The sequence below is a fragment of the Enhydra lutris genome, unplaced genomic scaffold (genome assembly GCF_002288905.1).
Source record: "Enhydra lutris kenyoni isolate GAN:26980312 unplaced genomic scaffold, ASM228890v2 scaffoldscaffold6, whole genome shotgun sequence".
NCBI lineage: Eukaryota > Metazoa > Chordata > Mammalia > Carnivora > Mustelidae > Enhydra > Enhydra lutris.
Genome location: NW_019154090.1, coordinates 26,188,331 through 26,214,963, shown reverse-complemented (window position 1 = coordinate 26,214,963; position 26,633 = coordinate 26,188,331). Strand labels below are relative to the sequence as shown.

At 52.1% G+C, this 26,633-nt stretch overlaps 1 protein-coding gene across 1 annotated transcript; it reads left to right on the top strand.

The window, feature by feature from the left end:
* Nucleotides 1-3,724: 3,724 nt before the first annotated feature.
* LOC111141939 (XK related 7) lies at nucleotides 3,725-26,579 on the top strand. Its single transcript, XM_022494816.1, has 3 exons — nucleotides 3,725-4,311; nucleotides 24,152-24,354; nucleotides 25,624-26,579. Exons 1-3 carry the CDS (start codon nucleotides 3,725-3,727, stop codon nucleotides 26,577-26,579), a joined length of 1,746 nt encoding a protein of 581 aa, XP_022350524.1.
* The last annotated feature ends 54 nt before the right edge of the window (nucleotides 26,580-26,633 follow it).

Here is a 26,633-nt window from a genome sequence, read left to right as displayed (position 1 = left end):
ATCTCATTTTCTTATGTAGACTTCCAAAGTTTCCTTGTGCATACACAACAAATACAAAGATAGATTCTTATCCTCCCTTTCACCCAGCTTCACTCCCCACCCCACCCCCATTCTATCCCTTGCTTGTCCCCATGGAGGCCTCTCTGTATTAGGAGACAAAGTGCTCCATGACCTCCCTTACTGCCATATGCCATTCTGTTGTCAGAAAGTCCATGATTTATTTAGCTGGTCCCCGACCGATAGGCATTTGAGTCATTCCCAATATTTGCAGTTATAAACAATGCTGTGCCAATTATCTTGTACATAGTTTACCCAAGAACTAAAGGAATATTATTAGAAACTGGTCCTAGTAGAGGGTGCAGTAAGCATGGATTGAACTTGCTTCCAAGAGTGATTCCCAAGATTCCCAACAAAGCTCAGAGACCATTCCCTTGGGGATGAAGGAAAGACTCCCAGATTGGTTTCTGCCACTTGCTAGAGGTGGGACTTCTCTTTGGGCCTCAGTGTTCCCACCTGTAAAATGTGAGAGGGCCTTGGGGAACTGGGTAAGATCTCAGGGCCTGTCCAGATCTAAACTGCTGTCCACCCTCTCCTTCCACTCTAGTCACACCCAGCCTCTTTTCAGCCCTTAAATGAGCCTGACTCAGTCCTATTGCACAGATTTTGCTCAAGCTGTTCTGAGCCCCCCCCCACCCCCGGCTTCCACAAAAATGCCATTGCTGTCCTTCTTATGGGTCCTAGTCTGAATCCCTGACCTTTGATCTCAGGCCATTCAGAACTCACCATTTCAAACCATTCAGGTCATGTTACCACCCCCTCTACAGTACCACTGATAGGTAGGTCACTCCCACCTGGTCCACACTTCAGGCAGCTCATCAAATCCTTCTTCTGTCACCGCTCCAGTTGCCTAAAGTAGAGTTCTTGAAAGCCAACTCTGCTAGTTCCTAACCAATGGCTTTGGGCAAGTGACAGCAACTGCCTGGGTCTCAAGATTTCTTGTGATTTAAAAAAAAAAAAAAAGAGGGGGGCTGGTTTGAAGGTAACCTGTGGTAATATGCATAAAGTTCTTAGCACAATTCCTGACATACACAAGGCCTTGATAGTTCCTTGAGTCACCACCCTTGCCCTCAGTTACCTAGTTTATAAAATGGGGAGAACAACAGAAACTATTTCATAGAGTTGATCACTCACTCATGCATTCAGTGATGTTTATAAAATGCCTATTGGGTGCCAGGCACAACAATGGGCACTTGGCAATTGTTAGTGAAGAAAATAGATAAAATGTCCCAACTCTTATGGAGCTCCCAGGCAATTCCAAACAGACACACGTAAAAGATTAAAATGCCAGTGTACTGATGTTAAGAAGGAAAAGAGTAAAATGTCACGGAGCTCATAACAGGGGAGTATCAAAGAGATTTCTCTGAGGGATAAGGTGTGGGGCACAGTTCGGTGGGAGATCCAGGAGGGCTTTCAGTGGAAGGCATCACCCTAGATAGAAATTAGCATTAATTATCCTCACCCCACCCCCAAAAGGAAAGCATTGGTTACCTTTCGCCATTTTGCTTTTTTCCCTGAAGCTAAGAGAAATTGAGGGACTGCCCAAGGTCATGGAGTCAGGAAGAGGTGAGTAGGTTTTGAACCCAGGCTTCCTGGTTCTAGAGTCTCAGACGTAAAAAGCATGTCATCTACTGCCTGTTTGAACAGGCTGATCCTAGGATGTGGATAGGCATGGGAGGGAGAGAAGTTGCCTTCACTGGGGTGGGGCCCAGAAGTGAGAACCTCACTGTCAGGCCCCATCCAGGCACCTGTGAGAAGGCAGAGATCCAGACACTTACAGAACTGGCCCAGGGCTGTTAGGGGGTCCAAGGGCAGAGCTTCCCTCTGCCCAGGACTCTGTGCACTCCATGAGTCTCCCTGCTTAAGGCTGTAGAACAGGAAAAAAAGGGAAAAGATACTCTTCCTAAGTAAATCACTTGGGATTCAGACTCCCCTCCAGCCCAACCCACAAAAACTCCCACTAGTCTACACATGCCTGCGGATAGAGACTATTAGCTTTGAATCCAGCCTAGAAAACTCTCTTAATCCCTAACTCTTCCTACTCTGTTTTCAGCTTTGGGCCACAGCTGGCTCTCCAACCTCCTGAGCATTGCTGGGACCAAAACAGTCCCTGGACATGAAAGGGATGCTAGGCTGCAGGACTGCAGATGGCTGCTCCTTCCTGACCCAGGGCAGCTGTCGCCCTTCATCTTCCCTTCCCAGCTACTCTGAAGCAGGGTGGTCCTCAAGCCTCCCTTCTTCACTTCTTCCCCTTCTCACCAAACTCTCCTCGCCTTGTGAGATAGCAAAGCCTACTCTAGGGCCACATGATGGCTTGAATTTGGTTCAAGCACTCAGTAACTGTGGGGCTCCAAACAAATGAATTAACTTCTCTGTGACTCAATTTCTTCTTCTGTAAAATGGGAGGTAAACAACAGAAACTACTTCACAAATTGGGAGGATCAAGTGAGTTAGTGATTGCATAATGGCTCCAGGGATCTAGGCAAAGAGAAACTGCTACATGAGTGTTTGTGCAATAAATGCCCTGACACATCCAATCTGAGCATAGGGGTTAGGGGTGAGTTGGGGTATCCAGGATGTATAAGCAACCCCACCTCCTCTCCTAAATTCCTGTTATATTCTCTCTCTGTCTTCTCCACCCTCAAGCTGTTTCCTAGTGAGCATTTCTCTCCTCTGGCTGCAGAGGGGCTTCTTTCCAAATCCAGACTTGATCACATTTGTCTCCTGCTCAAATTCTGCAGTGGTTTCCCATTGCTTCCTGGGTAAAGTACATCTTTTGGACATTTAGGATCTCATCCCTCAGAACTATCCAGCCCCATCTTTCCACCTCCCTGGATCTGTGGTTCAGAATTCCTTGAAAATATGCCCTTAAATCTCAGGCCTGCAGACCTTTTACTTGCTCTTCCCTCTACCTGGTGTTCCCTCTGATGTTGCCCCTTCCCTGCCAAACTCTACTAGGGCTGTGGCCAGAAGAAAACAGTCCCTGAGGGAGGGAAAAGGTAGAGTTGGGGGAAGGGGAGAGTTGGGGGAAGAGACAGCAGCTCTCAGAGCTGCAATTTTCTCATTCAAAACAATATGAAAAAGACAATAGGAAAAAGGACTCTTCAAGATCAAAGAAAGGGATAGAACAATATGCAAACACTCTGGAAACTAGGAAATGGCTAGTTAGCATCCAGTGATTGATAAAGAGTTACTGAGGTGCCAGCCTAGGCAGCCCCTTGCTTCCAAGTCCCTATCCCCTACCCTCCTCAGACCTAGGCCACTGGAGGTAAACAGAGGAGATAAATGGCAGAGGAGAGTTTGGAGAGAGGGGCGGTGAAGAAAAGGGAAATAAAGAAGTGCAGTGGGGTGGGGGTGAGAGGCAGAAAGCGTGTGGCTGGGGCCCCACGCCTCTGAGGAAGGAAGGAGAGGGTGACCTGGGATGCTCTCCCCTCCCTTCCCCCCTCCCTTCCCTGGGGAGCTGCCCCCATCCGGCCGCAGCCCTGGCGGGGTGGGGGAGGGACGGGGGCGGCGCCGAGGGGAATGAATAATTGAAGTAGAGGGAAGGAGGAAGAAGAGGAGAGGAGGAAGAGGAGGAGGCGGGAGCCTCCCGCACAGGGTCCTCCCCACTCCGCACCCCACCCCCTCCGCCGCCCGGAAGTCGCTCCCCGCCTCCTGCTCCGCCAACATGGCCGCGAAGTCGGATGGAGCGGCGGCCGCGGCCGGCCCGGGGCCGGAGGGGGCGGCCGGAGGAGCCCGGAGTGGTGCGGGCGGGCGCGGGGAGGCGGCGGCAGTGGCGGCCGGGAGCCCTGTAGTGACCGGGGCGGGGGGCTCGGGGCCGCGCTACGAGCTGCGGGACTGCTGCTGGGTGCTGTGCACGCTGCTCGTGTTCTTCTCCGACGGCGCCACGGACCTGTGGCTGGCGGCCTCCTACTACCTGCAGGGTCAGCACACCTACTTCGGCCTCACGTTGTTATTCGTGCTCCTGCCCTCGCTGGTTGTGCAGCTGCTCAGCTTCCGCTGGTTCGTCTACGATTACTCGGAACCCGCGGGCGCCCCGGGACCCGCCGTCAGCACCAAGGACAGCGAGGCCGGAGGGCCCTCCATCAGCACCAAGGACAGCGCCGCCGCCTTCCGGACCAAAGAAGGCAGCCCGCAGCTGGGTCCCGAGCCCGCGCCCTCCTCGGCCAGCGCCTACCGCCGCCGCTGCTGCCGCCTCTGCGTCTGGCTGCTGCAGACCCTCGTCCACTTCCTGCAGCTCGGCCAGGTCTGGAGGTAGGAGAAGCGCAGGTGGAGGGAGCTGAGCTCGAGGAGTGGGGGTGGCGAGGGGTCTACCTGTCGCCCCAACCCTACTCTGACCTCTCCAGGCCCCCCTTTTGTCCTGACCTCCGCCCCGCCCCACCCTTTTGCAGCTCTGATTTCTTCTCTGCCAGCTTCTCTCTGACCTCTGCCCTCAAACTCTGACCAACCCCAGTGCCATCCTCTCTGATCTGGCCATTGAGGGAGGAAGGAATGGGACAAGAAGAGAGAAAGTGATCCTCAGGGGTGTGAATGAGAAGGGCTGAAGGGGATGTATGAAGCTTGGAACAGGGCCCCAGGGCTCCCTCCAGCCCACTCCTCTTCCTGAGTGCCAAGCCTCAGCTTAGGAAAGATCTCAGAAGTCCTTCCTTGCTCGCAAAGGGTTCTCAGTTTGGAATTGCAGTCCACTCCCAGCCTCCCGGGAGAAACAGAATTTGAGGCAGCTAAATGAATATCCCGCCCAAACTTTTTGGACTTCTGGTTAAGGGTGTGCCAGACCCTGCTGAGAAGCAGTTTGGCTTCTTCTGTTTCCTAGGAGTCCCCCACTCTCTCCCCTACCCCAACAGGGCCAAAGGGATTTGGGATCTTCAATCTGAGATTAGATGGCCACTAGCTGTCCTTTAATCCCAGGGCAGTAAAACTAAACTGAGGCTTTGTACAAGCAGCCCACTTCCAGTCTGTCTGCTGAGCTGAGCTAATTGGAGACGGGGGAGGCGGGGGCCAGTGGGGGAATTCTGAACCTGGGGTTCCCCTTGAATCAAAATTGCTCTGGTAACTTAGGCTCTACTGTGCACTGAGAGAATGAACTTGCCCACTATGTGATCTTAGATAAACCTCCCTCCAAGCCTTAGTTTCCTCACCTGTGAAACAAGGGAGAATCCCTCCTTATCTCATCTCACTGGTCTACCATCACCTTTTCTTACCTGTTGGGATGATCAGGTGAGAGGAGGTCTATGCAAAGGCCTTGCAGACTGTAATGTATTTTAGGAATGTAATAGATTATCATGATCACAGATGTGGGGAAAGCACAGAAAAAGTCAAAGTCACTATAGAGATGTAAAGTGTGATTACTGCTGTTGTTATATTTATTCTGCTACTTGTTAACACATTCTGCCTAACTCAGAAGATTCAGTACTGGGCTGAGGGTTGGAAACAGGACTCCCAGGGTTTGTCCCAGCTGCTCACTTGCTGTGTCACCCTTGTTGTGTTGCTGAGTTTCTCTGTGCCTTGGTTTCCCCATCCATGGCTTGCTGAGATGATGTGTATATTCCATTTAGCTTGCCCTGGGGGAATACGGAGGTGGAGCTCTATCCACACAAGGTGGTGTTATTATTATTAGCTTGACACATAAAAATATTCATGTCTACATCCAGGAACTAATCTGCATTTATCATTCTGTGCCCGAGTGGACAGATGGTGATAGATATTTTTAGATTCTGAAATGGTAACTTCCTATTCTTGGCAGCCAAATTCATCCCCCTTTCCCTTTAGCCTAAAGTGGGCCAGCTGCCCCTCAACTCACTGGCTACCTCAAACCCCCTCCTCCCCTTGTTCAGAATCTTCTTACAAGAAACAAATACTTCTTTCTTGAAGATAAACTGAGTTTCCCTTAAACAGGGCAAAAAATGACCATGGGGGTAGGAGTGAAGGTCTCAAGAGAGTGGCTGAAGATGGCTGAGGGTCCCTCAAGCTCCATGGCTTCTCAGATACAAGAGCTATTTCTACTCTCCCCCGTTTGTAAAGTGAGGGGGTTGGGATGAGATGATTTTGCAGGGATGACAAACTAATGATCCTGGGGTTGAATATGGCTTACAGAAGTGTCTTGTTTGGCTTGTATAATATTTCAAAAATCCGGAGTTCTAGCTTCTCTTGGGTAAAAAAAAAAAAAAAAGGAATCTAGGAGTATCAGGCCTGTAGCAATTTAGACAGGGGATATTTGCTTCAGTTTGTCCAGTTTCATTCCCTTTGATCACCTCTGGACCATTTCACTTAGGCATTAGGAGTATGAGAGCCTTAACTTATAGTTCTGTAACAATTATTTTATTAGGCACTCCCTTTGTGTCAAGCCTGTTGGTTGATTTTTTACCTGTTTCATCTCCTGTGTCCCTCCTAATACTCCTGGGATGTGATTGTACTGTCATTCCTACTTAACAGCTGAGGGAATGGAGGCTCAGAAAGGGGGCATCCTTGCCCAAGGTCACACAGCTAAGGAGTAGGAGAGCTGGGACTTAGGACTCTCTGTCTTCAAAGCCCAAGTTCAATTTATCCACCCTGCAGTTCTGCCACTAAAGTGTTCCCCAAGCTCAAAGAATTATGAGTCTGAGAGCCCAAGATTCCAGGAGATAGAAGCCAGAGCTTCTGCTGCACTGAGATAAGAATGTGAAAGGAGGGGGAGGGATTTGAACATTGTGGGCGAGGATGGGGAGAAAGTGTATTGTGAGGATCATGCTGGACTGGGGGCGAGGATCAGGAAGCCCATGGCTCCATCGAGGGTTGTAACTAGCTTGCTAGGTGACCTTGGGTAAGACTCTTCCCATCTCTGGGCCTCAATTTCCCTGTATGTAAAATGAGACTATCAGATCTGATGACCTTAGGAGCCTTCTCTTTCTGGAATTCTGACACTGGGACTGGTTATCAGAGCTAAAGCCTCTGGACCCCTGTCCCCAAAGCTCTGGATTCTAAAATGGCTGAGGGTCTGGCTAATGGAGGAAAACCCAGACGAGACAGAGAGAAGACACTGGGGCTGGCATTCCTAGAAATTAAGCAATGTTGGCATATGTTTGCTTACCACGTGAAATGTTCCCACAATGAACATGTTCACTGTTTGGCAGGCCTTGGTGCAGATGTTCTGAGTGGTAGAACCTGGAGTAATGAGGGAAGAGAGGTATGTCTGAGTCCTACAGGATCCAACCTGGGAGACTGGTCAGTCCGCCTTCTAATCCCACACCCTCAATTCTGAATAAAATACTTTGAATTATAAAAATTACTTGCAACTCCTGAAGCTTATACAATGCTGAATCAAAAGTCTGTGTACTTTGAGGAGCCAGGTAACACAGACCTGTGACGGCACATGGGTTCAACTGATTAGGCTGGATTCTGTTCCCAAACAACCCTGTGGAATGGGCATTATTATTATTTTAAACACAAAATGGGGCTCTGAGGAGGCAGAGGAAGGGAAGGAATTCATGGATCCTGCCTACCCAACAGGCCCCTTATGAGGTGCTCCAGACCCTGGCTCTCATCTTACCCTGAAACCTCCCCTCTGGTGGCAATTGATATACCCCGTCAGATAAGAAAATGAGGCTCAGAGAAGTCAAGTAACTTGTCCAAGTTCATCCACTGAGGAAGTAGGGGGAGGGGAGGTGCCAACCCAGCTTTCTCCAACTCCCAAGGCCAAGTCCTATCTCTGGCACCCCCACACTGGCTGCATGGGAGGATCCCGGAGCCATGGACTCACACAAAGACAGATGACTCCCTGAGAAAATCCTTCGGTGGGACATGAAGCTGGCTGTGAGCTGGACAGCAACCTGCGTTTTCATTCCTCCCTGGCTCCCCAGCCCTAACCCTCGGAGTTGTTAAGCCACTCAGGATTGTTAAGCCAATTAAAGTCCTAACCCTGTCTTCTTTGACCCTGTGGGCAGCAGAGCAGTAAACCATGAATCCTGCTTTCCCTAATCTTGAACTCACTGGGCCCAAGCTTTGCCCAGATAAGCATAGTTTGCTAAACCAATTAGTGGGAGATGATCTGGCATAGGATTCCTCTGAGGCTGTCAGGATCTGGGGACCCAAAATGCGGAGGGAGGGATGGAGGGAGGCAGGCAGGCCGGCCTTTAGAGGGAAGGCCTTACCTCTAAACACTCCCTCTATGTCCACTACTGCTCCCTCCCTCTGCCTCCTCACACACCTGCACTCAGGAGAAGTTCTGAAATGAATTAGTGACCAACTGGGTGTGAAAGTCAGACTCTGGGTCTTCTCTCTGGGAAGCTATATTATTGGCTTAATGGTTAAGAGTCCAGATTCTGGATTCAAATGTCCTCAGGTCGCTTTCTGTATGTGATGGTGACAAGCTATATAATCTCCCAGTGCCTGAGTTGCCCCTTTATCATCTAGGGCCCATCATCGTACCACCTTCTGGGTTGTTTCTAGTTTCATCTGATAATACCTGCTGAGGATTTAGAGAAGGGCTGGTCCCATTGTTAAGTATTCAGGACCCCTGGAGGTGAGTAGTGACATCACTACTCCCTTTCATCCCTGCGGAAGATTTGCTCACTTCGCACATGACCAAGGAGGGGGCAGGAGGGCAAGAGGGCCTCAAAGGTACCTGTTCATTTAATCTGTAGTCATTCATTCCACACATATATGCAGCACCTACTGTATACCAGGCACTGTGCTACATGCTGGGAATAGAGTGGTGAATAAGACGAAGTCTCTGCTCTCGTGGCGATCAGTAGTCTAATGGGGGAAACAATAAACAAGTAAAATCAAATATGATATATATTGTAAACATAATATGAAATCTAATGGGTCAACTGATAAGTGCTATGGAAGAAATGAAACAGCTCAGGGGGCTACAGAGTCCCAGGGAGGAGGCTGTGGCTCTTTGAGGGAAGGTGGTCCAGGCAGGCCCCTGCCAGGAGGTGGCATAGGGACAGAGGACTGAATGAGGTGAGGGTGAGCTGTGTGGAGGCCTAGGGAAGGATGGCCAAGGCAGAGGGAAAGAGAAGAGCAAGGAGAAGGCCCATGTGGCTGAAGCAGAGAGTCTGGGGACAGTGGAGGGGATGATGGTGGAGAGGCTGGCTGGAGCTGGGTCATGCAGGGCTCCATAGGCCGTGGGAAGACTAGGCCTTTCACTCGAATGAGTGGGAGCCCCAGAGAACTTGAGCAGGGAAGGAAGAGGGTCTTGACTTCTGTTTTACAATGGGCACCCTGATTGTCAGAAAACAGAGTGGTGGGAGGCCAGGATAAGTCTGGAGACCTGGGAGGACGCTGCTCCGTGATCCGGGTGAGGGAAGATGGGAGCTGGACCAGGGTAGTAACTGCGGGGGGGGGGGGTCTGTTTCAGGCACAGCGGACAAGGTGTCTGTCCCTCTTAGTATCTGTCCCTCTTTTGTCATTTTCCCCACTGGGGCCAGAATGTTAATGATTAAGAACTCAGGCTCTGGAATCCGCCACATACATCCTGTGTCTGCCACTTCCTGTGATGGGGGCAAATGGTATAACTTGTCTGTGCCTTGGTTTTCTCATCTGCAAAATGGACATTCTAATAATGGTAGCTTTCCCATGTGGCTTGAGGGGGGAGTTAAATTAAATAATGTATACCTAGTGCTTAGCACAGCGCCTGGAACACAGGAAGTGTGCAAATCTCTTCAGTGTTTACTCTTTAAATTTTGTGTTGTTTTGTTTTTTACTATTTGTATTATTCTCTATAAAACTGGTCAGGGGTTGGATTTCACAGTGGTTTTCAGACTCTTTCACTGCCTTCACACCATCATTTCAACCTGAGATCTGAGTCTCTCTTTTCTGATATTTGGGTTACCTATGTAGGATTTTGTTTTGACTACCACAGCTGAAACATTTTACAAGCCCCCACCCGCACCCCACCTCCCAACTCAAGGATTATCCACGAGGTTCCTCCCTGTTCTGACTTTGCAGGGTTGTTCCAGGCCAGCCTTGCCACCCACCTCCTGGGAGACTCCTCTCCAGGAGGTGCTCCCCCACTCTCCCACCCCCTTCTATCTGCCTATCCGGCTGCAACAGGCCATTAGAGCTGCTCCTAACAGACACAGCAGCGGCAGCTGGGCCCAGCGTCCCCTGTTTGATCTATAAAGACCACACAGGAGAAGCCCTGTGGGGAGGATGGAGGGCTGCCAGGAAATGGCTTTGAACCCAGGCAGCTGGGGCAAAGGTCCCTAGGGAGAGAAGGAGGATGGGTTGGGATCTACTCTGGCCTCTCCATTCACCACCCTGCCTTTGTTAGGGTCTTGAAATTCCTCCCCTGGGAAATCCTATCAGCCTCCAGTTCCCCCCACCCCACCCCACCCCATCCTGCCTCCACCTGCAGCCGGAAGGATATTTCAAATGCTCAGCTTGGACCTTGCCATCACTCCAGAGCCAGAGGGCCAGCCCGGGGTCCCCTCTGCCTCTCAAGCAGGTCCGGATGCTTTAGCTTGGCGTCAGAGCCCTTTGCCTCTTGACCTTTTGTCTCCTCACTGCTCTGACCCTCTAAAAAGCAAGCCACACAATTTTTCCCTTCGTGCCTCTAAACAGCTGCCCATGGTCCTTCTAGCAACACCCTGTCCCATTTTCCTCCTAGTGAAATTCTGCGCATCCTTCCAAGTCAAGCTCAGAGGCTGCCTGTTCTGAGAAACTTTCCCTGAACAAACCCATCCTGCCCTCAAGACCCTTCAGACCCCACCTCCCACTCCGTCAGTCAAGTTGTTGTTGTTATTGTTATTGTTGTTGTTGTTGTTTAAGCTTTTATTTATTTATTTATTTATTTATTTATTTATTTGAGAGAATGAGACAGAGCAGAGAGAGAGCATAAACAGTGGGGAGGGGCAGAGGGAGAAGCAGACTCTCCACTGAGCAGGGAGCCCGATGCAGAGCTCAACCCAGGACTCCAGGATCATGACCTAAGCTGAAGGTAGACACTTAACCAACTGAGCCACCCAGGAGCCCCAAGTTGTTACTTTCAATCTAAAGTGGAAATTGTTTAGTTGTCGTGTCTGTTTATAAAGGAACTGTAGGCACTTGTTGAAACCTCAGGTGGCACAGAAAAGGTACAAAAACTCCTCTCCCCTCAAAATCTTGGGGGAGGGGTGCACAGAGGTGGGGTTATGAGAGATTGCCACTTACTAATTAGATATTTCTTGTATTGCTTAAAGATTTCCTTTGGTTTTTAATTAATTAAGAAATACATGTATACACTCACCTGCTTTTAGAAAGCCAGATATTACTGAAAATTTTAGTTACCTTTATAGAAACTTCAATGAGATCATTCCTCTTCACCACAATTCTGTCAAGAAGGGGGTGTGGCGACAAAGAACGAGGGCTGTGGAGCTCAAACTCTGACTCTGCCACGTGTGAGCTGTATGACCTTGGGCAAGTCACTTAACCTCTCTCAGTTTCCTCATCTGTGAGGTGGGATGATAACATCCCATGGCTAGACAGGTAGCCATAGTGAAGGCTTATTGATAAATGTAAGGAGCCTGCTTTGTCCAGGACTCAGCATAAGTGTTCCATTAGTGTGAGCTAGCCTTACTGGCCCATACTACAGATGTGGAAATACAGTACAAAGAGCTAACAGCTTCCCAGTTTGTAAGTAGCAAAGCCTGGGCTTAAAGGGATGCTGTCAGGCTCCCAAGCCCACATGTATGACCACCAAGCGACCCTGCCCTCCGCTAGTTAAGAGTATTCTTACAACACAATCAACCATGTATTGCTTTGGAGAGGGAAAAAAAAATCAGAAAGATATTTTTAAATTTTGATTTGATTATAAAGTACCCATTGTTAACATGCTGGGTTCTTCCTCTCAGACTTTGCCCTCTGGGCACAATTACTCATTCCTCTTCAGTCCCACAGTCCCCATCATATTCTGTTGTGATCCCCTGCCCACCTAGCTGGTTTTCCTACCAGATGACAAGCCTCTGGGAAGGTGAGGCTTTGTCCTTTCTTTTCCCTGGTCCCCATGGTGATTGGCCCAGAGCAGAGCCTCTGTTGCTGTCAGGGACCCTGCACTTGGCCAGCTTCGGCGAGGTCCCTAGTAGTTATTAGAACGTGAGTCTGTTGAAGCAGGCTTTGTGTCTGTGGCTGATGTGGGGGTGCTAAGGCAGTGTGGGACCCCAGGGCAGTTATGGGCACTGCTGGGGTCTGCCAGGCCTCCATCTGCAGCCTTCCACAGTGGCAGTGGACAAATGCAGGCTAAGGGCAGCAAATTTATATTTGTATAAGATGTGGTCAGAACAGCCCTGGGGCTAGGTTCCCAGGAGGATGCTGGTGTGGTGAATGGCTGGCTCAGGAGACGGATTCAGTAGGTGCTCAATAAATGTTCTTGTAAACTGAACGGAATTTTTGAAATCAGAATCTTGAGCAAGACACTTCCCTGCCTGGGATTCAGTTGCCCCATCTGTCAAGTCCAATCAGGGGCTCGAGAACACTGGGTGAGTTCCCTAGGGCTCAGATGTGAGGGCAGGGTAGCTGAGAGCTTGGGGTGCTGGTGGGCTCATGGCTCCACGATTTCCTCATTGTGTGCCCCCGGGCAAGTTGTCTCAGCAGCCAGAGCGCTAGTCTCATCTGTGAAATGGGGATGGTGAGCGTACCCGCCTCTTAAAGTTCTTGTAAACGTGTCCTGGGATCACATAAATGTATGGGACTTTCACATATCTATGTTCAGGAAATATTTACTGTTATCAGTATTATTATTGGCCCAAGTAGCAGCCCACCTCACTTACTTAGTCAAAATAGGGGGAGGAGGAGGGGCGTCAGGGGTCCGAACGTTCTCTAACCCTCATCCACAGACAGCCTTTCAAGGAAGGACACTTTTTTCCTGTGGCTCCAGAGATAGTGTGAAGACAGATGATAACCCAGTGTCCAAGAGAGGCAGAATCTGGATAGGAACAAGATAGCCAGACAATCAGGCTGTCCAGGAACAGAGGGGGCAGTTCCCAAAGCCGTGAACTCCTCCGGGCCACCCGCGTGCAGTCAGGAGCAGCTGACTTTGGCAGGGAAGCGATAGCAGGGCCTCCTGCCCTCCGTTTGGAGGGTAAACTAGATGATCTGCAAAGCCCCTTACAGTTTTAAGACTCTGTGGATCGAACTTGGGGCCTTTACGAGGCTTAGCTGTCACACCACTGGTTGCAAATCAGTGGCCTGTGGGCCTGAGGGCAAATCCAGCCCAAGGATGTGTTCGTGTGTCCCTACTGCTTGATGAAACCTTTCATTGTGGAAAAAATTTAAATATACAAAAGTAGAGAGAACAGGATAATGATGCCCCCCAGTGCTACAGCCCTGCTTCAGCAATTTACTCCTGGCCAACCTTGCTTTATCTAGGCCAGTGGCATCCAATAGAACTTTCTGCCGTGATGGAAATGCCCTATGCCTGCACTGTTCAATACAGCAGCCACTAGCCATGCATAACTATTGAGCATTTGAAGGGTGCCTAGTGGACTGAGAAGCTGAATTTTAAATTGTATTGTATTTTGATTAATTTAAACTTAAATAGCCATATGTGGCTAGAGTGGGACACTTAGATGTTGGACACTATAGGTCTGGATCCTACCCCAAATTTTTCCCTTCCATGTTATTCTGAAGCAAATCTCAGACATCATACCACTGCATCCATAAATATTTCAGTACATTTCTAAAAAGTTAGACTTTTGGGCGCCTGGGTGGCTCAGTCGGTTGGGCGTCTACCTTCGGCTCAGGTCAAGATTTCGGAGTCCTAGGATGGAGCCCCGCATTGGGTTCCCTGCTGGTAAGGAGTCTCCTTCTCCCTCTGCCCTTCCCCCTGCTCATGCCCTCTCCCCCCCCAAAATAAATAAATAAAATCTTTTTAAAAAAATGAAAAGATAGACTTTTATAAAAAGTATAACTAAAATATGTAATACCATTATCACACCTTAAAAAAAGATTAATAATTTCTTAAAAATTCATATGGTAGGGGTGCCTGGATGGCTCAGTCAGTTAAGCATCCAACTCTCGATTTCAGCTCATGTCATGATCTCAGAATTGTGAGTTCAAGCCCCAAATCAGGCTCTTTGCTGGGCATGGAAGCAGCTTGGGATTCTCTCTTTCTCCCTCCCTCTCTGCCCCTTCCCCATCGCCTCTCCCTCTCTTAAAAAAATAATAAAAATAAATAAAAATTCATACAGTGTTTTTAAAAATTAGTTGTCAACATTTCCAAATTGGAATTTTTGGGGGGCACAAATATTCTCATTTCCATCTATTCCTAAAAAATTGAAATTCCATCATATTGGGCTCACATTCTCCCAGGGCAGGGCAGGAATCAGCTAGAGCAGCTCTGCTTTCTAGACAAGACACCCAGCTCTCTTTTCCCAGAGTACCCCCATAAGAACAGCTTGGCCTCTCTACCTTCTAGGGGCTCACGGGCCAGGGACAGATAGAAGTGGTACTTTTTGCCTTCCTTGGTCTCCTTTCAGATCAGTACTTTCAGATGCCACCAAGAGACTGGACCCAGCCCTCTTCCCCCACTGGCTCATGCCTGGCCACACAGGGACAACTCTGCCCAGGGATATGAGGAAAAGAGAGAAGTAGGGGATGTGGAGCAATGAGCCCTGGGCTAGAGTATGGGGTACTGGACTTTAGTCTCTGCTCTGCACCCATTTCACAGGTAGGGAAAGTGAGACCCAGAGAGAGGCAGGGATTTGTCTGCATTCATACAGTGAAGGACAAAAGAGGTGGGAACCTGGTCCCAAATGCTTTGCCGGAGAGGGGCTGCCTGCTTCCCTGCTGACTGAAAAGAAGAGCTGATGGCAGTGGGTGGGAGGGGAGAGGGTCTCAGCTTTTCAGCCAGAGCCTAAAATTAGTGGCAGGGAAATGTTTGGCCTTAGCCCAGCAAAAAAAGAGGTGCCGTGACTTCGTAGAGGGCTGCTAAGGAGGAGGGAAACAGCCCGGCTCTCAGCGCTGCACGAAATAGGAGCCAAACGTGTAAAATCACATTCTTTTCTGACATTTATGACTCATTTGGCTGCCAACCCCAGGAAGGTCCCATTTTGCATCCTTACAGGAGCGCTCAGCATTGAGGGATAGACAGATGGGAAGGGAGCCTCCAGGCCGTTCCCTGTAAGAGCTTTCTGGGCCCCATTGCAAGGAAGGGGAGGGGGTCCAGTTTGCCCCAGAGGACTCACAGACTGCATCTGGGTCCTCGGGGCCTGACTCAGCTTGATTTGCACCTGGTGGTGAAATGCCAGAGACACTATTCCTGATTTGAGATGCAGCTCTGATGCTTCTGGCTGTTGACCTTGGGCAAGTCACGTCTCCAAGTGCCTGCTGTTTGCTTCTGGAGTCCATGCCCTTCTGTGGGGGGCCATACTCAACTCTCCCACCTTCCTCCCTTGCCTCTCCCCGCCTCTGCTGCCCACAGAATGCTCCCTCTAAAAGGCAGAGGTATGAGCTAGCTGTACCATTGTTCCCTTGTTTAAAATCTCTCCATGGCTCCCCATTACTCTTATGATAAAGGCCAAATGCTTCACCATGTCCCCCTGCCCCCCCCCCCCACTTTCTCACCTCCTTCTCCAAGCTACAGCCCTTCTGACCGTGTACGGCTTCCTGGCCACTCAGGACCTTTGCCCTTGTTGTTCCTCCACCAGAAATTCCCTTTCCTCCCTCCTTCAGCCGGTTAACTCCTGTGCCTGCTTCAGATCACAGCTCAGTACCCACCTGCTGCAGAAGCTTTCCCTGACGGCCATGCCTCCCCGCAAGCAGAACCAGGCCCCGGCTTCCTCAGTACTGGGGCCCAGAGTCCTGTTTGGAGCATGTCCGGAAGCCAGGGAATGTTTATCCCCGTTTACACGCTGATTTAAATAATGTCCAGCTCTCCTACTTGGGTCACACCAGGTGGACTGGGTCTGTTTTGCTCACTGTCGTGTCCATCAGCATTTTAGCACAGGTCTTGGCACACAATAGGTTTTTAAAAATGCTGGGTGAATCAATGTCAAATAACCCTCCTCTTTTCAGAGACTCCAGAAAATGGGGATCGTGCCCACAAAACCTCCCAGGGCTGCAGGGAGAATTTTAGCCAAGTACATTCAGAAGGCCTTCCAAAGAGTAGCAGCTGTTTTCAGGGGAAGGACAAAGACCCCCAAAGAAGACTCTGCCCTAGGATTCCCTGCAAAGGGACTTCTCTGACCCTCTGCCTCCTGGGGACAGATTCAATGAGCACCTGGGAAAGCCAGCCTGGGAGCAGGTCTCAGGTCTACCAGGAACTAAACCAGAAACTACAAGGCCTCCTCTTCGGGCTGAGTTCTCTGAGTCTCCCAGCCTCTTGAACCTCCCGCCGGTCGAGCGCCCACCACTGGGCTGGAAATTTTATGCATATCACTATTTTCTGATTTCATAGCTACCCCATAAAGTGGGCATTGAGCTGAGGGGTTCAGGGTGGGAAGCAGCTTGCTCAAGACTACGCAGACAATAAATGATAGATCCGGAATCTGAACACAGGTCTCCCCCGGGCTTGGGTCCTTTCCCTCTGCCCTTGACTGCCTTTCCTTGGGGAGCTTCCAAAGCAGAGTTTATAAAGTACATTCACACATTCACTCATTCAAGAAACAAATAAATATTGAACATTAACTCTATGCCAGGCCCTAGGGGCATAGCAGAAAACAGGACAACCAAGGTCCCCGCACCATCAGAGAGACAGATGACAAATACGGAAGCGAGAAATTAGACCATTTCAGGGGGTGATATGTGTTAATTAAGAAAAGAAAACAGGGTGACAGGAGGGAAAGCGGGGAGAGGGGGGCAGGTAGAAGTGCTTCGTGGCGGGGGGGGGGGTCTAGGAAGGCCTCCCTGAGGAGGTGACACAGAGCTGAGATGAAAAGAATGAGAATTCTCTCGGTGAAGCCCCTTCTAGGCAGAGGCCCAGAAGCTGGAATGGGCCTGGGGCATTCAGGAAACAGCTGGGGACTCATTAGAGGGGAAAGATGGAGGGAGTTGAGGTCCTAGAGGTGGACAAACCTGGATCTCAAGGTCACGGTGTACTGTAAGGCGTGGCGTGGCCTGATCTAGGATTTTACAGGATCCCTCAGGTAGCTGTGTTAAGACTAAGCTCCAGGAGGGCAAGGAAGGAAGGAGACCAGCGAGGAGGGAGGCCGCCATGGCTCAGAGTTCAGTGGCCGGCCCCAGAGTGATGCCACCTGGTGGAGGGAAGTACTTGGGTTCAAGACATCTGCGGTCACCAGAACTGGACAGGTGGGGCGAGGGGTCTTATGGAAACCCCTTTCCATAGGCAAGAATCCTGTTACTAGGGCTCGTTTTGCAGAGGGGGACTGAGGCCCCCAGAGGGCTTGGACTTTCGCAGAAAGTCCAGTGAAGGATTGAGCCTGGGTCCCCTGACTCCAGTGACTATGGTCACCTCTCCTGTTTTCTCTGAACCCGTGCCATTCCAGGCAAAGCTTTCAGGTCCATCCCTGCCCAGCATCGGTCTTCCCTGGCAGCCGCGCCACCCACATTCCAGGGAACCGAGCCACCTTCTCCGAGGCAGGGACCCATGGAGAACCAAGTCTGAGTCCTAGGTCTGACGCTAATTTGCTGTGGGACTTTATACAACTTCCACTCTCTTTCTGGCTCTGTTTCTTCATCTGTAAAGTGAGGATGGTAATAGTGCCTACCTCAAAGATTGGCTGGGAGGAACGGACAATCTGTATGACAAGGCTTAACGTACAGTTGGTGCTCAATAAATGTGAGCTATTATCATTATTATTCATACCTGCACACTGTCCCCCTACAGACCCACAGAACAGTAAGGGGCTCAGCTCGCGTGGGGTCTCTGCTCCTTCCTACCAGCCCTGCCGGCTCCGTGCCGCCTGCTCAACCTTCCAGAGTCTGCAGGCCTGGCCTGGGTGGGAGACAGGAGAGCTTGCCGTGCCAGGAACCGAGGTGGTTCCTGGATGGAGCCCGAGTGGGGGAGCCGCTGGAAGCTGCTGTGTTTTTGGCCCAGAGCCATGAGGGGGAGTGGAAAGGGGCGAGAACACACACTCAGAGACGCCGAGACCAACAGATGGAGGAGCTGAGGATGTGAGAGACGCAGACAGACAGAAAGAGACCCAGAGTTGGGAGAGGAGGAGCAGGCAGGGGCGGATGGCAGGAGAGCTGGCAGTCATGCCGAGCCACGAGATGAGCAACAGACCACCAGACAGACCAAGCGGCTGAGAGACTGAAAGATAGACAAACGCACCAATAGGCATGCCCAGAATTCTAGAGACAGACAGACAGACAGACGAAAAACCAGGCCCAGTATCCAAAGGGACAGATAAGCTATCCTGACATCCAATGGACAGACAGACTGATGTTCCCAGCCTCAAAGAGCAGACAGACAGGCTGACCCAGGACCCTAGGGTCAGTCTGACTAGTATTTGAGTAACAACATGACCTCTAGCACAGGGGACAGACAGGTGGACTGACTCAGGGTCTCAGGGCAAGACTGACAGATTGACAGATAAACAGAAAAATAAACAGGCTAAGGGCTGATTGGAGTGGCAGACAGAGAGAGTGGCCCAGACCCAGGATGTGAAGCCAGACAAAAGGACAGGTCCAAGCTGGCTGTCTGCACAGAGATGGAGGCCCAGACAGAAATCCTGCCTGGTACTGGAGACTCCAGCTGACATGAGAACCAAAACCAGGAGAGAGCAGGTCGACCCAGACACTGGGCCCAGAAGCTTCCTGGCTTCTCGGGGACATGAAAGCCCTTCCTCCTTCCTTCTACCCAGGAGAGAGGAGCCCGTCGCCCCCCTCCACCGGCCCAGGTCTGGGGGACGATGGAGGTTCCTGGGTCACAGAGGCAACCAGACCCAGGAAGGAGGGAATGAGCTCCGTCTGTTTCTTGACCCTGCTGCCTGCTCTCAGAGGCAACGGGGTCCAGAAGAGATGGCTTTACGGAATCCTGAATAAGATTTCACACACTGTCTGCTGCCTTCTCTTCTCCCTAGAGCTGTGTGTTTTTTTGCCCCCAACCCCACCTTGAACAGGACACACTTATCTGCTCTTCCAATTTCCTCCAGGACATGCTTCTCTGAGCACATGATAGGCAGTCAGCAAATTAGACACAAAATAGACCCCTAAGCGCCTGTTCCCATACAGTAAACCTGTCTGTTAAGTCTGGTTCACACTGGCCTCGGGCAGTTGAAGTCAGTGCTGTGGGGGGCCCAACCAGGCGAAGAAATACCAAGGAAGCCTTCCTAGAGGAGGAAGGACAGAAATGAGTCAGTGAGGACAGGAGTTGCCCAGCAGGAGTTCTGGCAGTAAGCAAACTCTGCAAGGTTAGGAGAAAGACACAGGCAAACACTCTCTCTTTATTCATTCAACAAATATTTGTTGAATGCCTACTACACATACGGATGCTGGGGAGACAGGAGTGACCAAGGCCACCCAAGTCCCTACACTCGTAGAGCTGCAGTGATAAAACAGAAAATCAGTGTGTACGTCAATAAGATTGTTTGATAGCGTATGTTATGAAGAAGATCCGACGGGGCAATGTGACAGATGAGAGGGGTTTGGTGAGGGCTGGGGGGCCACATGGGATGGGTGACCTGGGGGGCCGCTCTGAGACGGTGACATGGGAGCCACTAAGGAGCTAGCTGCAGGAGGATGTTGGGGGAAGGGCGTTCCAAGCAGAGCAAGTAGCAAGTGCAAAGGTCCTGAGTCAGGAACATCAGACTGGGTTCGAGGAACCTCCAGGGCAGCTGGAATGCCAGCAACAAAAGAAACAGTGGCTTGAGATGAGGAAACAAGTAGGGCTGGATGGTTTAGGGCCTGCAAGCCAAGGGAAACCCTTGAACTTTATTTCAAGTGTGATGGAAGGCCCTTCCTTGGAAGGTTTTGAGAAGGGGAATGACGCGATCGGACTGATTTTTCAAGTACCCCGCCTGTTGCCACGTGGGGAATGGACTACAGGGGGGCAGGAGTGGATATAGGGAACCCACCGAGAAGGCAAAAGATGATGGTGGTCTGAACCAGGGTGGAGAAAATGGATGGACTGTTAGAAACGAGACGCACCTGCCCCCCTCCCCAGGTGGGATTCCTTTCTCTGCGATGAGGCATCCTTCTCTGCGGGTGGTATTCGTCCCATCTGTGGTGAATACCAACTTCTTCCAACTTCCCTTCAACTAGAGTGGAATAGGGTGGGCTTCCTGGAGGAGGTTTCAAGGGAGGCTGCTTGGTGATCAGGAGCCAAAGTCTTCTGCCTACCATGTACTCCCTCTCCCTATGTGCACACCCTTTTTAAGTGTACAAATTATTTTCAAACCCATCACCTCATTCAATGCTCACAACAAAGAGGAAAATGAGGCTCAGAGAGGCAAAGAGACCACCCGAGGCCACACAGCATCCAGGTTAGGGTTGGGAAGCAAATCCACAAGCCCAGCGTCTTGCCATCTTGCCTTTCACCCCAGGGGCTGTGACACAGGCAGGATGGTGAGTGCTGGCCCCTTCTTAAGGTAAAATTGAGGCACAGGGAACTAGGTTACATGTCCTGGGCAGGGCCCCACATTTATCAGGCATATTAAAATGCAGCCACATCAAACACCAAATGTAAATTATATATAACCAGATAAAAGCCAAATTGCGTCGACCAGCTGATATCATGTTCTGTTTTGCAGACATTTAATTAAACATTTATTAATTTTGATTCTGCAGTTTTTCCCTGTGTTTTAGAGCCAATTTTTTTCCCAGGACTCCAACGGTTTCCTAGGCCCATGAGAACCTTGCAGCCCCTTGGCAATGAGCGTTTAGTGCCGGCTGGAAGGAACAGTCACGGTTTTGGGTCCTGTTGCCAAAAGAGGCAGAGTGAGGTTGAACCCAGGTCCTCTCATCCCCAGACTGTGCCATGGTCTTCCCACACTGCCCAATGCCACGTTTTTGGGATTCAGAGGCCACCTTTCTTCCCCTCCCCTTCCCTACTCAGCCCACAGCAGCCTTGGGCTGGGTGAGCCCTTTGTCTGCGGTTATCTGGGGCGAGGGGCCCTGGGAGCCAGCCGAGGAGGGGGCAGGAGTGAGCGGGGAGGTGGGCAGGCAGCCTGTCAAGTGCTGATGGATGCTGGCCGGGCCAGGGCCTCCCTCATGCTGACCCGGGCCAGGAAACAGATGGTCCTCCAGCCTGAGAGAAACTTCCAGGGTGTCGCCCTCCCCCCAACTCCCCAGGCCCCTTCACGTTGGACCAGCTGGTCTCTCCTTTCTGTTCAAAGCCAGAGCCACAGGAATGGAGAAGGGGATAGGTCTGGGGGAAGAAGGAGGCTGGAAAAGGTAGTCTGTGTTCTGGGCTCCCCAGAAGCCCTACAGGGCATCCTGGTCTCTCTCGTAGCCCACCCACCACCCTTGGCCGTCTCCTCCTCTGCTCTCTGCCCCTCCTCGGTGCCCTGCCTTAGCTCAGCCTGTCAGCTCAGGCCTGGACCAAACTCCAGCCTCTCCTGGCTTTCCTCCAAGCCAGCCTCCAGAGCGAGCTTTCTAAGCCAGCAAGCTGATCACATCCTCCTGACTGTGGGATAGAATTCAGATTTAAAATAAAAGATGAACTCTTCAGTCCAGAATTTGATGCCCTTCACAATTCCGGTCTTCTATGGCCTTTCCTGTGAAAAGCCATACCTCCAGGCCCTGCAAAGCACTGGCCATTACCCTAAAAGGCCGTGCCCTCTCATGCCTCTCTGCCTTGGCCTTGGCTGGTTCTTCCGCCTGGAATGTCCTTCTCCCTCCTTCCTGCTTTCTAATCCTACCCATGATTTAAAGCTGAGATCAAATGTTTCTTCTTCTGGGCAGCCTTCCCTGATCTCCCCGCTCCAGCTAAAGCTACCCATCTCTTCTCCGGGTACCATAACATCTTAGAGCATCTATTTCAGGTCTTACCTTGTCTCTGTCCCACGGGACTCTGAGATACTTAAGGGCACAGAGCCTGGCATATAACAAGCTATCAAAATATATTTGATACATGAATCTATGCTTCAGGGATCCTTATGGCGGGGGCGATTCAGGGGCCTTAAGAATGGAAAGTACAGGGAAACAAATTTCTGTGCATCAGAAGAAACACAATCCAGGTTTGGAGGTGCTCAGAAGCTCCAAGAGGTGGGGACTCCCCATCCTGGAGAGCACGCAAGCAGAAGGTGTAAACACATGGGGCTGGGATTTGCCGAAGGATTTCTAGCATTGGATGGGAGAGTTAGACCAAGGGGTCTTTGCTTTTGTTGATTCTGCTTCTGAGGGAACAGGCCTCTTCCCCTTCCCAGCTGCTAGTCCCACACTGTGTCATGTTGAAGGTGTTTCTACACCATTGATTTGTGCCTGGAAGACCCAGGGATGGGGAGGAGGGCCCTGAATGGGATGTTTCTAGCCACATTTTGGGGAAGAGAGTTTGAGTCCCAGAATGGTAGCTCTAAAAGGATCTCCAGAGTCATCAAGCCCATCCTTCTTGTTGGCAGATAGAGAAACTGAGGCCCAGAGAGGGCTATGCCATTCCTATGACTGGGATACTCCTTCTGGGAAACTCTGGGTATCAGGTGATCCCAAATTCCAGGGACTACCCTGATGCCTCTCTTGGGCTGGCAACACACAGTTGAATACAGTGGGCCCCCAGGTTCCCAAACAGCATCTTAAAAATGCCAGCGCTTCTCATCTTGTAGTAGACCCACAAACACCTGGTTCTCGGATCTCAGATTCAAGTAACAGGATCACTGAATCTGTGTTGGGATTTTCCTCCCTGATTTCTGGGGAGATAACTTCTGGAGGAGTGCTCTCTAGTTTCAGCAAAGGGTGCGCCTGCCCCATGAATCAGAGAACTCAGGGTTTGCGGGGCCAGGGTCTGTGGCTGCAGCAGGCCGGGGCAGAGCTGCTGAGCAAAGAACGAGGGCAGGGAGGAGTTCTGGGTGGCGGGCCCCTTCTTATCCTACACGGGCACTGCACTTTCCAGGTGCAAAGCATTTTCAAATCCATTTCATCCTTACAGCCACTTTGGGAGGTTTCACTAAGGCTCGGAGAGGGTCTGGCTCGAGGTCACACAATAAATTAGAAGCAAAGTCAGCCCTTGAACTCAGGACTTCAGAATCCCTTCCATACCCCCTACTGGGTGACCAGAGTTCCATTCAATGAAGACAAACTTGCAATCATGCCTGCGTTCACTCTTTGAGCCAACACGGACTGAGCACCCATTGTGTGCTAAGAACTGAGGGTACAGCAGTTAGCGAGCTGCTCTGTCATCCTCACAGAGTTCAGAGTCTGGGGGAGATGGATGAAGAAACAGGCAGTCACAGCCCACTGTGGGTTAGAGAGAGCCTGTGTTGAGTGGTCCCAACCCCAGGTAGAAAGCGGTCAGCAGAGGTTTCCTGGAAAAGGTGACTTTAAAAGCTGGAAACTTGGAAGAAAAGCAGGAGTTACTGGGAATGGGGCTGTAGTGGGGCTGGAGGACAGGGCAGGGGATTCCAGATAGAGGGAACAGCAGGTGCAAACGCCCAGCGGTAAGAGAGAATATTGGGAGCCAAGGTCTGTGGCCTGTGCAGAGCAGCTGGAGCCATAAAGTTTGTTGAGAGAAATGGCTCAAGATGGAGCAGCAAAGTCTCACCTGCCAGGGGACCTATGAGCAGCTTCCCTGTGCCCTATGGAGAAGAACTGGGCACTAAGAGGTGGGGTTGGGGAACAGGCCAGGAAGCTGGGGGTTGAATGCCTGGGTTTGAATCCTGGTTCCACTGCTTCCTAGTTGGGTGACCTTGGACAGGTGGCATACCTCTCTGGGTCTCAGGTTTTCTTGTCTATAAAGTGAGGACAATAGCGGGGCTAGTGGAACCTCAGTGCACTGTCAGGTGTCAGGAATCCTGTGAGAATGATGATGAGAATGCTGAATTAAGGGCCTACTTTGTGCCGGTGCTTTAAGCTAATGAGCACATTCGGAGCTCCTTCGACGACAGTCCCGGAGGCGATCGTTCCGATATGCCCATTTTACAGCCGAGGACACCCGCTCTGCTGGGCGCAGTGAGCGACACCACCCTGCGCACCTGTCCCCCCTCCCCCCCCCCCCGGCCCCCGCCGCCGGGCCGGGGGTGGCTTGAGAGCCGCAAGGGGGAAGCGAGCGCACGGAGGCCTGAGCACGGCGTCCCTCCCGCAGGTACCTGCGCGCTATGTACCTGGGGCTGCAGAGCCGCTGGCGCGGGGAGCGGCTGCGGCGCCACTTCTACTGGCGGATGCTGTTCGAGAGCGCAGACGTGAGCATGCTGCGCCTGCTGGAGACCTTCCTGCGCAGCGCGCCGCAGCTCGTGCTGCAGCTCAGCCTCCTGGTGCACCGCGGCGGCGAGCCGGACCTGCTGCCGGGTGAGCTCCGCCCTCGCGCCCGCCCTCGCCCCAGGGCTTGCTCCTCTAACGCAGTCCGCTGCAGGGGCACCCGCCCACTCTTCCTACCACCCCCACTTCGGCCCACTTGCTGTCGGGGATTTGGAGGCGCCCCTCCTCCTGCTACTCTCACCACCCTCCAGGCCGCTGGAGACCCCCATGTCCCCTCCAGTGGCCCAGTTACCCTCCGTGTCCGGAGGGGCCTGGTCCCTCCACCTCCTTGCCTCCCTTTTGGGACCGCTGGGTGCTCCCGCTCTCCCCCTCCTCCCTTTTCCCTTGCCAGGGCAGAGCAGACCCCATTTCTGCTAAGTCCAAAGAGGCCCTTGACCCCATCGCCGCAGCTCAGACCCTGCCCTTCATTCCCCAAACTGTCCTGATCCCAGATTGCATCCACCAGAGGCACCCCTGGCTCACAGATCTGCTCAGTCACCCTCGGTCTCCAGGGAGCCTGTTTATCTACCCTCTCGTAGTCTTCATTTCCTGGGGACTCCTACCAGGCTTAGCCGGGGTCCCGGCTCTCACCCCCAACCTTGGCCCTCCCCTAACTCTGATAGACCAGGCCAACCCATTCTGTGTCAGAAAAACCCCCCCCCCCCCCCCGGGAGTCCTCCAAGCTTCTCCCACCCAGACACTGTCCATACTACCTTTGATGACCCAAAAGATTCTATCACCCCCTCTCAGGCCCTTCAGGACCCCTTGCCCCGGATACTGGGCCCCAGTCAAAACTTCCCACGCAGATGTCTTCCCATGTCCTCAGCTGTGCTCAGCTTGGATACGCCTCTCCACAACCCAGCTTCACCCTGGTGGCCTGTAGCTACTAACTGTCCCCTCCTGGCTCCTCCATACCCTAATCATGACCACCCAACTCTTCACCTTCTTTCTTGCTCCCAGAATCCTGGACCCTAATTTTCCACTCTCACACCAAGACCCCTGAACCCCGACATCCCTATTCTAGAGACCTGGCCCTGACCCTTATGAAGACCAAAGTCACCCACCTTCCTTCTTCCTTTATGCTCCTCCTCCTGCAGAAGTCCCCAGCCCCATTCACGCTCCCTGCTCCCATCACTGCTCTGGAAGACTGCCCCCCCCCAGACCTTCCCCACAGCCCTGATTTATAGACCCTTCCCTCACACCTCCTCAGAACCCAGCTCCTGACCCAGAACCCTCCCCCTTTCCCCAGACCCCCCACCCCGCCCCCAACCCAGACCCACCCCTAACCCAGCCCACCCCACCCTCACCCTGTCTCTGCAGCCCTGTCCACCTCTGCCTCACTCGTGTCCCTGGCCTGGACGCTGGCCTCCTACCAGAAGGTGCTGCGGGACTCACGGGATGACAAGCGGCCGCTCTCCTACAAGGGCGCTGTGGCCCAGGTGCTGTGGCACCTGTTCACCATCGCAGCCCGCAGCCTGGCCTTCGCGCTCTTCGCCAGCATCTACAAGCTCTACTTCGGCATCTTCATTGTGGCCCACTGGTGCGTCATGACCTTCTGGGTCATCCAGGGCGAGACGGACTTCTGCATGTCCAAGTGGGAAGAGATCATCTACAACATGGTGGTGGGCATCATCTACATCTTCTGCTGGTTCAATGTCAAGGAGGGCCGCAGCCGCCGCCGCATGACCCTCTACTATTGCATCGTGCTGCTGGAGAATGCCGCGCTCACGGGCTTCTGGTACTCCAGCCGCAACTTCTCCACTGACTTCCACTCGCTCATCCTGGTCTGCGTGGTGGCTTCCAGCTTTGCACTGGGCATCTTCTTCATGTGTGTGTACTACTGCCTCCTGCACCCCAATGGGCCCATGCTGGGTCCCCAGATGCCTGGCTGCATCTGCCCGGAGACCCCAGGACCCTGTGGCCCCCCAGCTGATGCTGTCACGAGTCCCCCAAGGTCCCTGCCGAGGACTACAGGTGCCGAGAGGGATGGGGTCTCTGTGGGGGGCGAGCGTGCAGGGACCCCCACGCCACCTGTCTTCCAGGTGCGGCCTGGCTTGCCTCCCACCCCAGTGGCTCGTCCTTTGCGGACAGAAGGGCCTGTCATTCGGATTGACCTGCCCCGGAAGAAGTATCCTGCCTGGGATGCTCATTTTATTGACCGCCGGCTCCGGAAGACCATTCTGGCACTGGAGTACGCCTCTCCTGCCACACCTCGGCTACAGTACCGGAGCGTGGGGACCTCCCAGGAGCTGCTGGAGTATGAGACCTCGGTGTAGGCCACAGTGTCCCCCACCAAGAGGGACAGGCTTGGCTGACCCCACATCAACCAC

What these genes read in the sequence shown, in the direction of transcription:
- LOC111141939 (XM_022494816.1), top strand. Translation starts at nt 3,725, where the DNA reads ATGGCCGCGAAGTCGGATGGAGCGGCGGCCGCGGCCGGCCCGGGGCCG. An exon ending in CAGCTCGGCCAGGTCTGGAG is followed by an intron (nt 4,312 to 24,151) that starts GTAGGAGAAGCG and finishes TCCCTCCCGCAG; the next exon opens with GTACCTGCGCGCTATGTACC. An exon ending in CGAGCCGGACCTGCTGCCGG is followed by an intron (nt 24,355 to 25,623) that starts GTGAGCTCCGCC and finishes CTGTCTCTGCAG; the next exon opens with CCCTGTCCACCTCTGCCTCA.